The 17,282-nt window shown below is 50.6% G+C and overlaps 1 protein-coding gene across 2 annotated transcripts in view; it reads left to right on the top strand.

Moving 5' to 3' along the window:
• MSRA (methionine sulfoxide reductase A) overlaps window positions 1–17,282 on the top strand; it is a 153,320-nt gene that overhangs the window by 48,533 nt on the left and 87,505 nt on the right. Inside the window, exon 1 of one of the 2 annotated variants that reach the window (XM_049771143.1) lies at window positions 15,209–15,234. The exons of the other annotated variant lie outside the window; for it this stretch is intronic. Within the exon in view, the coding sequence (XP_049627100.1) occupies window positions 15,228–15,234 (7 nt within the window). The 5' untranslated portion in view covers window positions 15,209–15,227. Of the gene's footprint in view, window positions 1–15,208; window positions 15,235–17,282 lie in introns of those variants that run through there. 2 annotated transcript variants of the gene reach the window in all.

Raw genomic sequence — 17,282 nt, 5'->3', positions numbered from 1 at the left:
GATTGACAGATGGCTGGGCCCTGGTCTCTGTGCCCTGCTCACTGGGTTTCCTCAAAGACCAGCAGCCTCCCCACTGCAGAACCCACAGCAGGATGGGCAGGTGGGGACCCAAACCCAGCAAACCCAGGGGGGACACACAGTCCTCACATGGGGTCTAGGTGGTGTGGGGACAGAATGCACTTTCTCTGTGGGTTGGATAGCAACAGTGGACAGACACTCTATCCACCCTGGATTGTCAGTATGCAGGTACAGATTCCTGTGGCTCTGGCATTTTGCCTGTGTGTGTGAGTGTATATGAATGTGTGAGTGTGTGAGTGTGTGTCTGTGTGTGAGTGCCTGATTGTGTGTATGAGTGTGTGAATATTTCTGTGTATATGAGTGTCTGTATGAATTTGTATGTCTGTGTGTAGTATGTGTCTATATGTGAGTATGTGTGTGTTTGTGTGTATGAGTGTGTGTGTGTGTGTGTATGAGTGCCTTTGTGTGAGTGTGTCAGTGTGTATGTATGTACAGGACCCATTTTTTTTCTGCTGTGACTTGGACCCCTACAGACTGTGCTCCATGGAGCATTGTGAAGAGTAAGGAAGAAGGTCTCCCTGCCTAATGGAAGGAGCTGAGCACTGCAGGACTTAGCAGGAATGTGGGAGAGGACTGGAACCTTCTGGAAGAAGGGCATCACAGTTTGCTTCGTCCCATCTCAAGTCTGACTCATCCCCAGGGTCACTGTGACAAGGTGTCAGGGCAGCCAGCTGTGCCCTCTCAGCTGGGCCTGGATGAGCCATTCCCAAGGATTCGAGGGTTCCGGCCGTTTTTTCTCATGAGTGTGGCTCCACCTGGCAGTGCCGCCAGCCCAGCCCAGCCTGTGCCCTGGTGACTGACTTATGGCCATCTCATCACCAGACACTGCTTTGTTTCTGAGAGAACCAGTGTCTGTCCAGACTGCAGGAAACTGTGTGTGAGGAGGTGGGGACAGGCATGAGTGCCCCCTTATTCACAACAACTCCAAGACATCCTGGGTTCCACGCAGAGAGTAAGGGATGAAGGAATGGGGCAGAGTCAAACACACCCAGGGTGCAAGTCTCCTTTGGTGAAAGGGAACTCAGAGGCACAGATTCTTAGGGGTGGGAAGTAGAAAGGGGCGCAGTTAGGGAGGAGGAGTTAGCGTGGGAATGGAGAACTTTGGGGAGCTGGCTGGGGTGGTCAGAAGCGCCTTCTGTCAACGTGCACAGGGACAAACTGTCACTGTTCTGTTCAGAGTCTCACCTCTTAGGTCCCCAGCAGGGCTAAGGCACCATGAGTGTGCCTACTAAGTCCCATGGAAGCTTCCAGAAGGTCCTGGGGGGCCAGAAGAGAGTCCTTAGATTTTCTGCTTGCCCCAATCTCCTGCCCGGTCAACCCTCTATGTGCGTTTCCCCATCCCTGCGCCTCACCCCTCTATCAGTGACCCCCATCACAAGTCTTTGTTCTGGGGCTCAAGCCTTCTAGTTTCTGCTCCCCTGAAAACTTCTGGTGAACAGTTGGGGGGATCCAGCCAAGAGGTGTTTTTGGCTGGATGTGGTTGGTTGGGAGCTGGTTGCTGCTAGAGTCTGGGAGCACTGGCACCCCAATCTTTCTGCCACCAGGAGGGCCTAATCTTGTTCTGGAAGCAGCGAATGAAGCAACTTTCGCTGGACACATTGGACAGAGAGGATGCAACATTGAACCCCCCCCACCCAGCCTCATGTTCTGAGTGGTCCCTGGAAACCTATTTTGACTGAGGTTTTAGGGAGCTTATTGCTGCTCATAAAACAGAAAGCATGTCTGGTGAACACAGGGAGGGGCAAAATTTCTGTCAGGATTACTTGTGTTTGAGGCTCAGGACTGCACTTAAGGGGGAAGCTAGGCTAGGGCTCCTGAGCCTATGATGTAGGTTCTGTTCCTGTTCCTTGAAAGTCATAGGCACAGTTGGGGTGTGGAGTGAGGGGTGCGGTCTTTGAGGGAGAAGCATGATGTACCCCCCATCCGTGGCTTCACAGCCCCCCCCCACTAGTTGCCTAACCAAGGTCGTTTGAGATGCATTGGCTCAATTAAAAGCAGCAGCTGACTAGCTAGATCCAACTGCTTCCCGCAAATGGAGACTCTCAAGGCCAGATTTCTGGTTTGTCTCTGCAGGAACAATGACTCTCCTTTCAGATCCCCACGATTTCACTTCTCGTGAGAGAATGTCAAAGCGTGGGTCAAACCTGTTCATTGTGTGAAGGTCATCTGAAGAAAATTGCTTCTGCATTGAGAAAGAGTTTTAATTTTTTACCACCCCCCTGGAAACAGTGCTCTATTGTTTCTATAGAAATTGGAACCAGGGTCTTTAAAATGCTCTGTAATGTTGATTCACCAAAGCTTAACATTCCCCTATTGAAATCCTGCAGGTACTGTAAGAATTGCAGGTGAGCGCATTAATAATCTGATAGGACTGAGTTCTTATCGATGATTCATTAGTAGCTTCAATTTACATTTCAGGAGAATAGGAACAGTTTTATGAGGAGCAGTCATTAAAAAAGATATCTTTATTCAAAGCTCCAAAGAGTTCTTCTGTTTAAAAAGTCACGCCTACGTGGGGTGGAGACTTAAGTAGAAGGAAAGGGTGAACTTTTGGAAAGAGTCAACTCATGAGGGTCTGAGGGTTGTGATGTTATAGGTGAGGAAATCCCAAAGCCATTTGCTGTCTTTGGTGAGAGCAAATGAACGACAGTGGTGCCAGGAAGGCAGGATTTTGCTGTGGAAGGAGGGACATGGATATGGACAAAGAGAATATCAGCAAGAATCTTGGGGGACTGGAGTTGAGGCGACTGTTTGTTTTTGTTTTGTTTTAATATATTTACAAAATTGTTCATGGTTGAGTTTCAGTCATAGAACGCCTACCACCTTTCACCAGTGTACACTTCCTGCCACCAGTGTTCCCAATTTCCCTCCCATCTATGCTCTCGGGGCAGACATGGATTTCTATACACAGGCATGAACGTGTGTGTGTGTGTGTGTGTGTGTATGTGTGTGTGTATGTGTGTGTGTGTGTCCCTCTGTCTGTGCCAGATGAAAAGATGTGTTTGCGAGAGACTAGAAGATGGCCAGAGGTGATCCGAGATTTGTGGGTGCTGAGTGACAGTCCCAGTCTGAGAGATTGAGGGAAGGAGCTTTTGTACAGGAACAATGGGGCATATGGTCTGGCATGTTCTGCTATCAAGGCATGGTTCTGAGTGAAGTTTTCTGGGTGTATTCTAGACGCTGATGGCACAGTGGAGGGGGAGGAGACCCTAGGAGCAGATGAGCTGTTGGGAGAGGCTGGGGGCTTGGGCCACTGCTGGGCACAGAGTCTGTTTGAGAAGTTTCTGGGGTGGTCTAGGTCACAAGTACTTAGGGATGCTCTGTTGTAGATATAGGAAGTCAGGGAAGGTGTCCCCGGGTTGAGAGTCCAGTGGTGGGAGTCAGAGAGCAGGGCTCTTATAAGGATGGGGGCTGAGGGGCAGCCTGGAAGTGGGTTAGCCCAGGGAGAGGAGCTTGGAGTGGCTCTGGGGTGCCTTGTAGCTGCACTCCCTGATCCCAGCATGGAGCTGCTGTGTAGACTCGCTCATGTATGTGCATTGTCCCCTCCCCCGGGCACACTTCTCCTCTGGTCCCCAGGAGGACCTCTCAGTCCCATCCTGTTCTTGGATGCAACTATTGAGGGGCTGGGAGGAGCACAGCTTGCACTTCCCCTGGTAGATTTTCTCCTTTTGGAAATGCACAGGGGTGGGGGGTAGGGTGGGGTGGGGGAGACTGGCACACCCTTTCCCCTAGGCAAGCTGTGAACTGCCCGGCTCCCTGAGATAATACAGTGGGATTTCTTGCCCATGGGTCCCAGCTCAGGCAGTGAGTGTTGCTCGAATCCATTTCTAATCCCCATTGCTATCGTGTTCCAGAGGACACGTTACTGATTTGGGAGCTTTCTTGCTGGACAGCTCAGCATCACCTTTGCAGCAAAATGCTCTCCTGCTTTCCCTTTGCCTTTTTCCCAGAGGACTGAGGGCCTGAAAACCCCAATTCCAGGCCCAAACTCTTCAGAAGCTGCTGCCAGGGGTGAGAAGAACTGCATCATCAGGGGCAAAATTAAAGGCTTCTCAGGACTTTGTTCTTTGTCCTTTGTCGATCAAAGGTGCCCAGATGAGTCTTCATTTGCTGGGCACAGAATCAGGCCACTTAGTCCTGTTGGATCCAAATAAAACAGACCCTACCCAGCCAGCAGCAGGAACGGGCTGCAGTGAGAAGCAGCTCCCTGGACTGGCCTTACCTCTCTGTTCTGAGTGTAGATGGTCACATGGACCTCCTTGCATCTTCCCCCCACCCCCCATGCTCTGTTAATTCGAGTGATGGGTAGGGCAATCTGTGTTTTTAAAAATGCCAGTTGAAAAAAAATGCCAGTTGAAGAGGTGACTTGAATTCCAAACAAATATCAAAATTCACTTACAGTGGTAGTATAAATGGAAGTCATTTTGACTGCATTAGCATGGCTTTAATTAACACGGCTGGTTCTTTGTATGTAATTATGCCCAATAATAACACCCATAAGGCGTCCAGAGTCAGCGAGTGAGGGGGTACCTCTTCCCCACCCCCACCCCCGCAGAGGCCTCAGTTGCAGTATCAGATTGAACCCCTGAAATGTGGTGGGCCACAGACCCCCGTGTCCAGCCTGGTCCATGTAAATCCTAATGAACCCAACATAAATACTCCTTACCACATCTGGTGGCTGGAGCTGGGGGGGAGGGGAGGAGGAGGGGTGGCCCCCTGCCTGGCTCCACTCCTCAGAGCATTGCTGGGAATATTTATATAATTAAATATCCTCTGCTTCCCCACTCCTTTCCTGGTGGCTTTGTTCCCTGGCTGGGGGGGGCTGTTTCTGTGGGCAAGGGCAGCCGAGACTGCGCCATGCTGATGGATTATCTTCATTAGCTACTCGGGGGACAGACCCCAGTGTGATGGTGTACTTGACGCTCTCAGACAAAAGCCCTACCTTTTGCAAAAGCTCTAAGTAGGCCAGGCAGTTATAAAGGAGCAAGTGTGTGTGTGTGTGTGTGTGCGTGTGTGTGTGTGTGTGTGTGTGTGTGTGTGTGAGAGAGAGAGAGAGAGAGAGAGAGAGACAGAGAGAGAGAGAGAGATGGAGAGAGAGATGGAGAGAGAGATGGAGAGAGATATGGAGAGATAGAGAGAGGAGAGAGATGGAGAGTCAGAGAGAGATGGAGAGACAGAGAGAGATGGGGAGACAGAGAGGAGGGAGAGGGAGAGAAAGAGATAGGGAGAGAGAGAGAGAGAGAGAGAGAGAGAGAGAGAGAGAGAGAGAGAGAGAGAGAGAGAGCTTTTTGAGTTATTTTGGGACAGTGCAGTCTCTGTGATCAATGGGAACACCCTGGTGACCACTAACCCAAGCAGTGCTTGGGGTCCTGTGGCCACTCCTGGAAAGGCTCATCCTTGGAGCCAGGAACCAACGGGGGTCCCCGAGCAGTGCCAGGGGTGCTCTGAGCTCCATACAGTTTCCCAGAACCCTCAGGGACAATGCTCTCCTATTCCCAGATGGGTCTTCCTGGGGGAGAAATCCCATCAGGAAACTGTGGTCCCAAACCCACCCCCAGCCAGGGTGTGACCCTCCCCTGGTGTCTGACCTCCAAATCGCTCCAAATTAGTATAGAGACCAGATTGTTGACTGGGGCTCTGCAGATGTTTCAGGGGTGCTCTGAGCCCTACCCCTCTTAGGCCAGAGGAAGAGGAAAATATTTTCAGAAGCAGTCCAGGGTCCTGGAGAATGGACAGATTCCCGGGTCTGTTTGCAGTGCCTGTATCATCATTATATTCCCCCCCCCCTTAGAATGTAGCACTATAACACAGTTGAAAGGACACTATAATACTCGGCACAGAGAATTTAGAAATAAATGTGAGGTTTTTTCCTACCTTTAGAAAACTGGTCCTCAACGCTGGCAGCACACAAAAAAAGCCACTTGAGGAAATTTTGAAAAATATAAATGCCAAGACCCGGTTAAGCAAAGTCCCCAGTGGGAGGTTTGGATCTCAATATTTGGGAAAAGCTCCCCCCCACCCCAGGTAATTCTAATGTGTAGAGAAACACAGCTTTGAGGTGATGCCTCTGGTCTCTGCAATAAGTGGCATTTGTTGTGCATTTAAACTTAATGAGGACAAACACTGCATCAATAGTGTAGTAACTTCTCAAGAAGGCGGCAGTGCCCTTGAACGCAACCCAGAGCCAAACTACCACCAAATGAGACCCCAGAGCCTGGATTTCTTTTTCTTTTTTTAGAGCCTGGATTTCTGGTGGTTTCCTGGCACCCCAGCCAGAAGACAGGGTTGGTTGTGCGTGGGGTGGGGTGTCCTCAGACCATACCTTACCTGGACCTCTAAGAATTAGAGGCATCGAACTCTGGCAGGGGGCTGGAGGGTGAGTCCTGCCATCCCAAACATGCCTGATCACTGTGCTACACCCCAGTGTACTATGACACCAAGCTTCAACCCCAAAGGTGTTCCTCCAACTTCCTCCTTCCCCAAACCCCCACTGGACAGTACTTTTGTCTCCTCTCTCTCTCTCCCTCCCTCCCTTTCTGTCTCTCTCCTTTCCTTCCTCCCTCCTTTTCTCTCTCTACATTCTCCCTCCCTCCCTCCCTCCCTCCCTCCCTCCCTCTCTCTCTCTCTCTCTCTCTCTCTCTCTCTCTCTCTCTCTCTCTCTCTCTCTCTCTCTCTCTCTCTCTCTCTCTCTCCCCTGGAGTTGGGAATGGTTTGAATAAAGAAAGAGAAGTTCTGGCTTTTTGGCTGAGGCAGAAAGCACTAAGGAAAAGGCCACGGACAGCATGATCATTCTTTCTTGACTGGCTTGGTTGCTTATTTTTTTCCTGCTACCCTGCTTCTTCAGACCCGGCTGTGTGGGGTTTAGAAACATGGTGCCTAGAGTGATCTCACAACTCATGGAGTTTTATTTTACACCCCAGTGTGGACCAGAAATATTGTCTCACAAGGTACTTTCTCAGAGCAGCTCTGTGAGCATGTGCCTGATCATCTACAAAAGAAGTTCTCCTGAAAGGCTGGTTCAAGTGTCCAGAGCTGACCCAAGGGGGTTATGGGACTTGGGTCTGGGGGAGGTTGCAGCCTTTAACAACTAAACTGCACTGCTTTTCTTTGGGCTTGCCAGAGGGCTGGCTGTGATGATGCGTAGTGCAGGATAGACTCTTAGAAAGGATATGAACTAAAGAAAGGATATGTTTTTGTTCTTGTTTTTGGGCCACACCCGGTGACGCTCAGGGATTACTCCTGGCTATGCGCTCAGAAGTCGCTCCTGGCTTGGGGGACCATATGGGATGCCGGGGGATCGAACCTCGGTCCTTCCAAGGCTAGCGCAGGTAAGGCAGGCACCTTACCTCCAGCGCCACCGCCCGGCCCCTAAAGAAAGGATATGAACCAAGGGGGAGCAGTCAGGGAAAGCAGAGGACTCTAGTCTGCTGGGTTTGAAAACTGAGGGGTTCGGGGCCGGGCGGTGGCGCTGGAGGTAAGGTGCCTGCCTTACCTGCGCTAGCCTAGGAGACGGACCGCGGTTCGATCCCCCGGCGTCCCATATGGTCCCCCAAGCCAGGAGCGACTTCTGAGCGCATAGCCAGGAGTAACCCCTGAGCGTTACCGGGTGTGGCCCAAAAACCAAAAAAAAAAAAAAAAAAAAAAAAAAAAAAGAAAACTGAGGGGTTCAATAGCCAGCACCAGAATAAATGCAACCAGAAGTGCAACTTGTGTAAATGCATATTCACATGTGCATGTATATACATTTCTACATATATATTCACATGATGCATGTCTGTGCATCAGAGAGTTAGCTGCCAGTGGCCTGCCTCAATCTGAAGCTGAAACTGTGCACTTCCCTACTGGAACCCACATTTCTTTTACTTTTTTTTGTTTTGGGGCCACACCTGGCACTTCTTAGGTTAGGGGTCACTCCTGGCTCTATCCTCAGAAATCACACTTGGCAGGCTCAGGGGACCTTATGAGATGCCAGGGATCAAACCTGGGTCAGCCTCGTGCAAGCAAACTCCCTCCCCACTGTGCTATCCTTCTGGCTCTGGACCCCACATTTCTGTGACCCAGCCCAGCCACTCAGCCCCATCTTCAGGGTTCTCAGCTGGGCACTCACCAAATGATAAGGTCAGCCCTTGTCTGGTGGAGTGCAGTGCTGTCTGCCTACCTTGGACCCTGCCTGGCCACAGATGTTATCACGACTTGTGGTCAGCTCCCCAGAGGTGCCCTGGCTCTAACCCCTGATGGTGTCAGTTTCTCTGTGGAGCCTTGGTGTGGTCCATGTGACCCGGGGTTGTCCTGACAGTCTCTAGAAAAGCTCCTGGAAGCTCTGCCTTGTGGTCCTTTCACGCCATCCGTCCCTTCCCCTCCTTTCTAGGCTCTGCAGCCCTGCCTACACTCCTGTGCCCCTCTCTCCCACACAGGGAATAAAAACGTTTTGTCTAGAAATGGGCAGATGTGACAGGCACGGGGCTGTCAGCAGCTGTGTGGGCAGGTTCCCATGCCAGCGACCCGAGTGGGACCACGGAGCTGGGACCCCAGTGCCCCAGACCCCAGTGTGGGTTTCCATTGTCTGTGTAGCTCGGGGAAGCCACCGCCTCCGCCTCGCTCCAGGGACGAGTAGTCAGGATTGGTGAAAGGATTTAGAGGCACAAGGCTCTCAAGTATGACGCGGCTGGCTTCAGAATTTGTTTCATTTGAGTGCAGGGGGGAAGATTTTGCGGAGGTGGTGGGGGGGACCTGTTTATCAGCAGGGCCACGGGGGAGGCTTATTTCTTCCCTTTAAATCTGGATGAATATGCACATGTGCGCTGCATGATAATGACAATCCCGCCAGCCTGGAGATTAGCAGAGCTTTTGCTCCAACGGCTCTCTAGCGGAGTGCGCAGGCGGGGGTGGGTGTGGGGTGGGGGCCACAGGGGGTTGGGGGCTCACAGGGGGATTGGAGCGATCAGTCGGACTGGGAGTGTACCTTGCATATGTGGTGGAGCCACGCAGTCAGGTGAGGCAGGTGCGGCTTTGGTGCTTGCCTCCCTGCCCTTCCCTGCCTTGGTGCTGTGCTTCAGGTGTGCTCGAAAAGGCCAGATGTGGCACCTTCACCATGTCAAAAGCCGGCAGCATGGATGCGGATTCTTTTTCTCTGGGGATACACTGAGCCGTGCAGAGATGCACAGCGCACCCCCTTGCCTCCCCACCCCAAAGAGGGTGGACAGAGCCCTGGCCCCCACCTAAAAAATCACTACAGAATTACTACTCGGTTAACGACTTCACAATCTGTTTAGTGTCTCCTGTAATGGTGCTGTCCCTAACCTGTGAGGGATTCCTCTGGGAGGCACATTGGCATTAGAAGACGAGCAAACAAGGAGTGGCGCACAAAGATACCCCATCTCCTGATTTCCTCCCTAATACTCCTGGAAGGGAGTGCACCCCTGGTGGGGACAAAGCCAGGACATTCTACACCTGTGTCTAGAGGCAAAGGCAGTGATGGGACCCCTGCATGGCAGGTAAAGCTGGGTCACTCACACAGTTTCTGTGACTGAAAATACCAAAGTCGGAGCTGGGAGGACCTGATGGTCTTGAAGAGCCAAGGTGGGTGCATCACAGGGACAGGCCTGGTGAGCTGTGTGGAGCAATTGGGCAAGAGGGGGCTGTCAGGCATATATCTGAGGCTCACTTGGAGTTCCAGTGTAGGAGCAGTCAGCAGAGGATGAGGATAGAGAAGAAGAAAAGAAGAAGAGGAGGAGGAAGGAGGAGGAAGAGAAAAAGAGGAGGAGGAGAAGGAGAAGAAGAAGAAGGAGAAGAACAAAGAAGGAGAAGGAGAAGAAGAAAGAAGAAAAGAAGAAGAAAAGAAGAAGAAAAGAAGAAAAAGAAGAAGGGAAGAAGAAGAAGAAGAAAAGAAGAAGAAGAAAAGAAGAAGAAGAAGAAGAAGAAGGAAGAAGAAGAAGAAGAAGAAGAAGGAGGAGGAGGAGGAGGAGGAGGAGGAGGAGGAGGAGGAGGAGGAGGAGGAAGAAGAAGAAGAAGAAGAAGAAGAAGAAGAAGAAGAAGAAGAAGAAGAAGAAGAAGAAGAAGAAGAAAAGAAAAAAAAGACCTAGATGAGGCAGGATTTCCGCTTATCAGGACAGAGTGGACCTGCAGGCCCTGGGCTGGAGGGAATATGACCTGCAACCTGCAGTAGAAGCCAAGGGACCGCCTAGATAGGCATGGGCAGTGGATGCTAGCCTGACTTTCTTGGGGGGCCCTGAGTGTTCTTACCAGGATGCCTGGTCACTGGGGATGGGTGACCTTCCAGTATGGATGTCCCCCGTGGGGACTGCAGGTTGGTTCTCAGAACCAAATTTCTGGGCTTCCCTTGTGCATATTAGAGGTGGGTTTCTACCCTACAGCGCCATGAGTGTGCAGTGGCCTTGGAGTTGACAAAGGCGCCCCTTTGCTTCTTTGCCAGAGTGTTCCCTTCACCTAGCCTGGTCGGGCCCATCCTTGCGCAGCCCTCTGGGGCCAGCCTGGATTCAGCCCTGAGCCAAGCCACCTGAGGACCTAATGATGGCCTGTCCTTCTCTGCCATGGCCCTGTGTGCAGAGCTGGTCAGGTGCTGGGCCTTGTGACTGGTTTCTTGGGAGGAATTGGAGTCCAGTAGTCCCTGTGTATGGGGAGGGGCTGGTAGCTGGTGACAAATAGAGCAGCCGGGAAGGAGCCAAACAGAGAACCAGAGATACTGTCAACTTCTGAAGAGCCAAGGTGGGTGGGGCAGGACTAAGGCAGAACATTCTAGAATGAAAAAGACACTCCCACCCCCACCCTGCACACACAAAGACCTTCTGAAACAGTGCAGCACTGAGGCAGGTGGTGAGTTTGATTTTCTCTCCCAGCCTCACCTGCCCAGGGCACCCAGATTGATCAGAGCCTTCCCCAGGACAGAACTGTTCTGTTGAATAATCTCAGTGCTTTGGGCTCTTAGGAGTGGTCATGAGCTTTGCTGAGGGAAGGCAGTCCTGGGGGTGACAGGGCCCCTATAGGAGGTGACAGGCATCTCCTGGCGTTACAAAACCCTTACCTGGGTATCTGGGGTAACATGGCCCCTACTGGAGGTGACAGGTCTCTTTTCTTGGCACCCTTGTTCCCCTCCACATGTGAGATCAGAATGGAGTTCAGCACCATGGTTCCCCAGTGCTTGAGGAAGATGGGCTATCATGAGGTATCATGGCCTCTGTTCCACTGGAGAAAGGCCCATATCCTGCTTCTCACAGGTCTCTGTCCCACCAGAGAGAGGCCTACAGTATCCCCTGTTTCTCCATGGGACCAGCAATTCTCTGACCCCTCCCGGTTGGTTCCAGGCATTGCCCAAGATGGGAATGGGGGTGCAAACATGGGCTGTGGCCGCTCCCTTACTCCTGCATAGCCCCCATTCATAGGCCCTGTGCCCGGAAGCTTCCCACCTCTCCCTTTTCTGGGCTGGCAGCCAGGCCCAGCATCTCAGGAAGCTGCTTTTAGAGCTCGCAGCTCCATGTGATGTGTCACTGCAGCCCATCCTTTGTCTGCTTTTCCCTCCACTGTCATTTTTGATGGTGGTGGGGTGTCCCATCTGTCTTGGGCTCTGGCTGATGGGCTGCAAGGGGAGAGACACCCCTGGATGTGGGCAGAGTCCCAAGGAGGGCACAGGGTGGCTGGGCTATGACCGGAGCCCAAATTCTTCATCCACGCTCAAGGGTTAGCTGAACAGCTTTCCTAGCCATGAACTCACGTGCAGAAACTCAGCCATGGGTACTCCCAGAGAACAATCAAGGACTGGCTCCTTGGGAGGCATGAGGAGAGCCACAGCTCTGGGTCATGTGTGCAGGTGAGGGGGGCAGGCAGGGATTTCACCTTATGCCAACCCTCTTGAATCTGGGGCCGTATCCTGCAGCCAGAGGTGCTTCTCTGTTTCCCTTACCAGCTGACCATCTCCCTTAGTCCCCCTCCTGTGCTCAGACCCCAGCCACCAGCAGGGGGCATTCTCACTACTTTGCCTCCGGAAGCAGGGATTGTACCTCCCAAAGGGCATATCCAACTACATTGGGGGTGGTGTCAAGGCTTGGGGGCCCACTGAGGAGGTGACCTCTGACACCTCTGCCCATGGACCACTTCTCTGGTCCCTTGGAGAAGCCCAGATTCACTGTCCCCTTTAGACAGATTTGGGGCTTAATCCTGCCACTAGTGAGTCTCCCAGATCAGGCGGCCTCACTGGGCCCTCTTGTCCTCTTGTCCCAGCAGATGCGGGCATCAAAGCAGTGCCAGGAGGTCAGAGTCGCAGGGATTCTTTGCCAACTGGGTCTGTGGCTCCAGGGGAGGTCTGTGGATGGGGTACTGCTCTATCCCTGTGTAGGGGCTGACCTGGGTCACCCCAAGCATGCTTGATGGGGCTCAGAGATGGACATATGGGATTGGACTGGGCCTGGCTGCATGCAAGGCAGCCCTCATGAATCTCTCCTGCACTTGAAGGCCTTGTTGCCTGACTCCTCTTGGTCCATGAAAACTGCCACTGCTTCAGAGCATTATTTCAGTTTGTTTGTTTTGTTGTGGTTTTGTTTCTTTGTTTTTTTTTTGTTTTGTTTTGTTTTTTTGGGCCACATTTGGCAGTGTTCCTGGCAGAGCTCAGGGTACCCTAGGGGATGCCAAGGTTCGAATCTGGGTCACCGCATGCATGGCATATGCCCTCTCCATTGTACTATGGCTTTGGCCCCCATGAGGTGAGAATATTGACTGAGGACACACAGGCCTTCAGGCCCACCAGAGTCTGGGTGCCATTATGCTTGTTCCTTTCCCTGGGCAAACATGTCTCTTCTTTTGTGTTTTTAATATTGGCCTTTGGACTTCCCACTTTGTAAGGCTTATTTATATCTGATTCTTTCCTCACAGCCCATGTGGCAGAGTGGGAGAAGGCCCTGCCACATTTCCTTCCATTTTTCTCTCTTCTCAGCATTCTGTTTTTCCTGCAGCTCAGCCTGAGTCATCAGTATTGGCCTAATGGACTGGAACGGCCAAGCTGAATGGTGATTATTTAGCCTGGTGCTGATAGCCCAGATGAGGACAGAACTTATTAGATCTGTAATAATGGAAAGCTGTGTGTGGTGCAGATCTCTAAGGCAGTCTGAAACCATCTCAAACTCATCTCTCTTTGCCATATGTTAAAATGTCACATTCTGGTATTAAAATTCAGGAGAAGTGAAGTTTCAGGAGAAGCCCGCCTGTGGAAAGTTCTCAAATCTGCCTCTTGCAAACTCCGAGCCATTTGTTCAGTCCCAAGACAGCCTGGGAGGAGAGATGTCTGTGTGGGCAGTGGCCTGGGATGGGTGGGGACCAGGGCACTGGGCAGAGGAAGAGGGATACAGCTGGTGTGGAAAAGAGACCCAGATGTAGGGGTCTTGGATTTGGGGGCCATACCCAGATCTAGGGTCCAGGCCTTCATGTGGTGAGATGTCTTACAGACCACATGCAATGGGTACTCTGTGCCGGCCATGCCTGGGCCTCATTTTCTTGTCCTTTAACGAGGGCTGAAGTCAGATGTCTGACCTAGGCACTGCTATGAAGACATTCAATGGCCAATTTACCTTCTCCCCTCTGCAAGCTGAGCCCGGGTCAATGGTCAGTGGCCAGTATGGCTTCCATACTCCCAAGTTACTATCTTATTCAGGTCCTCCTGGCTGCCTTGTGTCCATCCGTCAGCAGCTCACAGCCCCCACGGTCACCTATTTCCTTGTGCCTTGAAGTGTCTGTGCATCACCCAGCATCTGTTCTGACAGCATTCTGGCTGGGGACATAAATAAGTTTCCTTGGCTTCCCCCGGCCCCAGCCAGACAGGGGACAGAGGGTCTCAGTGGACCTCTTCCTTCTCCCTGCCAATTTGGCCATGTAGGGAGAAGTCAAAGGGTGGGTGGGGAAAGGAAACTGACCCTCATTCTCTCTATGGATGGCTCCACCATCAACCATGCATGGACTAATGAGGCCTGTCCTGAGCCTCAGAAGTCCTCTATGGCGGATTTCAAGCAGCGTCCCTGGTTTGCCTGTGGGAGCTGGGACAGGCAGCCAGGCTGCCTGGTTTCCATCTCCAATTCCAGGTGAACTTCCATGAAGTGGAAAATCATCCTAAGAATAGTCAGATAACATCTGAGTTGCAGCATCAGCGTCATGACTAGGAAACTGTTCTATTAGTGACCTGTGGTTATAAATCATTCCAAGAAGGCTGGCCCCAAACAGCTTACCTGGATCTCCCTGATTTCCACAAGTCAGTCTTGCAGTGTCTTTCTCATTAGGTCTTTGAACGGATTGCCCTCAATGCTGTTGAGTTGCTTGTCACGGCCCTCATGGCCTTCGGTTCCATCAGACATGCCTGCCACCCTGCCCTCCATCATGAAAACAAACTTTTCCTCAGCTTCTCCCTAATATGTTTCCTCCACGGTAGCTCTCTCTGGAAGTCACTTCCCTCTGTTTCCTGAGGACACCAAAGCTCAGGGAGATGAGAGACTTTGGTCAAAGGCCCACTTTGCTAGCCACAGCTTTTTTCACATGGACCTTCCTCTCTTCACAGTTCAGGTCTAGGCTAACCAAACATGGCATTATGGTGACTAACTTCTACTTCTGGCTGCATGGTTCATCCCAGTTCATCCCCTGTCTGCTTCATTCTCCTCTATCCTCCTCCCAAATCTTCCTCTGTCTTCTACCACACAGAGCTTTGTTCTAGCTAAAGGGTTGGGAAACTTCTCTCGGAAGCTGCAGATGGCAACTCTTCTAGGCTCTGTAGGCCATACGGTCCCTGTCACAATTCCCCAGATCATCGGCTGCAGAGCGAGAACGTCAGAGACAATAAGCACGTGAATGCGCATGGCTGAGTTCCAATAGAATGTTCCTGAATGACACTCACATGCGGATCTCAGATCATTTGCATGTGTCATGAAAGATATTTTTCCTTCAGATTGTTTTCCAGTCCTCTGAAAAGAGATAAGGAAAAGAAAAAGCCACAAACCATTTTGAGCTCCAGTGTTGGGCCTGAGCCAGTGTCCCTGGCCTTGGCGATTCACTGGGTAGAACTTTGCCAGCCCCTGTTCTAGAACGAATTGAGGAGCGATCACTTACCTCAGGGCTGCATTGTCCGTGGGCTGGTTTTCCTGGAGTGATTCCAGCCTTTCATGGCAGGTAGAAAACTTTGTCACCTCCCAAGAGGGTTTGGGGAAGTCAAGGTTTGATGGGGGTGTGCCATGGTGTGTGTGTGTGTGTGTGTGTGTGTGTGTGTGTGTGTGTGTGTGTGTGTGTGTGTGTGGCCTCTGGCAGAAGCAGGTCAACCCTGCTGGGCTGCTATATTCTCTGATGAATGTGCTAGGCTTGAGTCTTCTATGTCATTTATCTTTGAGCTCTATGTAGAGCAAGAGGTCTGACTTGTTTTTTTGTTACAAGACCAGGCTTAGGTCTTTTTTCTGTTCATGCTGCCATCAGCTGCTCTGGTGGTTGATCTGGTATAAATTCATGCTTTTTTCAGCACTGGCAGAAGGGATGCTTTTGTTTCTGAACCATTTATTTCATAATGTGTGTCTTTCAATAGGGCCTTAAGTGGAGCTTCAGTGATTCCTCTCTTTTTCTATCTCTCTTTCTCTCAACCTGTCTCTAAAGATCTCAGCACCAGCTGTTCTAGCACAGATAAATAGAGCATTGTGTCTTTGCCTGGTGTCTGTGCACCACAAAGGGGACTTACGGTTGTCTCTTTTTGGCCAGAAAGGACCCTGTGTCTCTGCCGTCCCTGTCTGGTCTCCTGCTCTCCTGTCTGCCATGTGTCCTGCCCAGCACTTGCCTTATCTTTGCTTTCTTTGCCCTTGGGTGCAGCCTAGAGTCTAAATGCTCATAAAAGATTGTGCTTATTTGTGGGTTGTGAGAAGCATAAAGCATTGTCTTACATCCTCTTAAACCATGGGAAATTTGTCAATTTATAATTTTTTTGTTTTGTCTTGGGGCCACACCCAACAGTGTTCAGGGGTTACTCCTGGCTCTGTGCTTAGGAATAACTCCTGGGGTTGCTCAGGGGACTCTATGGGATGCCGGGGATTGAATCTAGGTTGTCTGTGTGCAAGGCAAACACCCTCCCTGCTGTGCAATCATCCTGGCCCCATCTGCCGATTTCTGTACCATCCAGGATGTGATCATCTGAGAAGTTAGGGAGATTATCCAGTTTGCTAACAAGGCGCTTTCATTTCTATTTCGTCTCCAAATGTTTCCAATTTTCTATTACTAGCAAATGATAGTTGTGTGCTGTTTGTATTTTTAAAACAAAATGTAGAAGGCCCTTCTAAATCACATGAGAATCTACAGCATGGAGCTTATGCTCTGGATGTGTTTCCTTAGAGGTGGTTCCATGGCCATTTTTTTGTGGTGAAGTAATAGCACCAACAGTCACTGGAGTATTTGAGATTTATTTTTTGTTTGTTTAGTTTTTTGGGTCACACCTGGCAGCACTCAGGCGATACTCCTGGCTCTGCACTCATAAATTACTCCTGGCAGGCTCAGGGGATTATAAAGGATGCCAGGATTCGAACCACCTTCTGTCCTGGATCAGCTGCTTGCGAGGCAAATGCCCTACTACTGTGCTATCTCTCTGGCCCCAATTTAATATTTTTTTCACATGTCATTGACAGCCCCATGAAATAGAAGTGAATGTATTGGCTAACCTCCTGAATTTTGGAAATTATGTTCTGGGAAGGCAAAGCTTTTCAGCTTGCTTTCCCAATCTATGAATTATTAGTGAAGATTGAACTATTTGAGATTTTTCAACAATATTTTTAGAAACACTTATTTTAGAATAGCTTAAAACTTTCAGGGAGTTGTAATGATAGGACAGAGTTCCATTGTGTCTTTGAACTTACTTCCTTAACAGTTCCATCGTAAATGACTGACCTGTATTGTCAAAGCTAGAAAATGTACCAGTATAATACTAGTAACTCAAATGTCAACCTTAGCTGTATATTACCGACTATTATATGGAATTCTTTCCTGGGGGGCAGTTGTACTTACATGAAATTTTATTTCATGTGTAAACTTCAATCAGCAGATAACACTCTCATCCTCAAGACATGTATTCTTCTTATCAACCCTGCATAACCACTTCTCTCCTCCCAGAAACTCTTCAGCTTTTCAGACTTTCATGCTGAGGTGTGACAATAGCAACAAAACCAGAGGTAGATGTGGGGTGGGAGAGT

This window comes from Suncus etruscus, chromosome 4 (assembly GCF_024139225.1).
Source record: "Suncus etruscus isolate mSunEtr1 chromosome 4, mSunEtr1.pri.cur, whole genome shotgun sequence".
Lineage (NCBI taxonomy): Eukaryota > Metazoa > Chordata > Mammalia > Eulipotyphla > Soricidae > Suncus > Suncus etruscus.
Note: the sequence above shows the minus strand (reverse complement) of the source record. Positions and strands in the feature narration are given on the sequence as shown.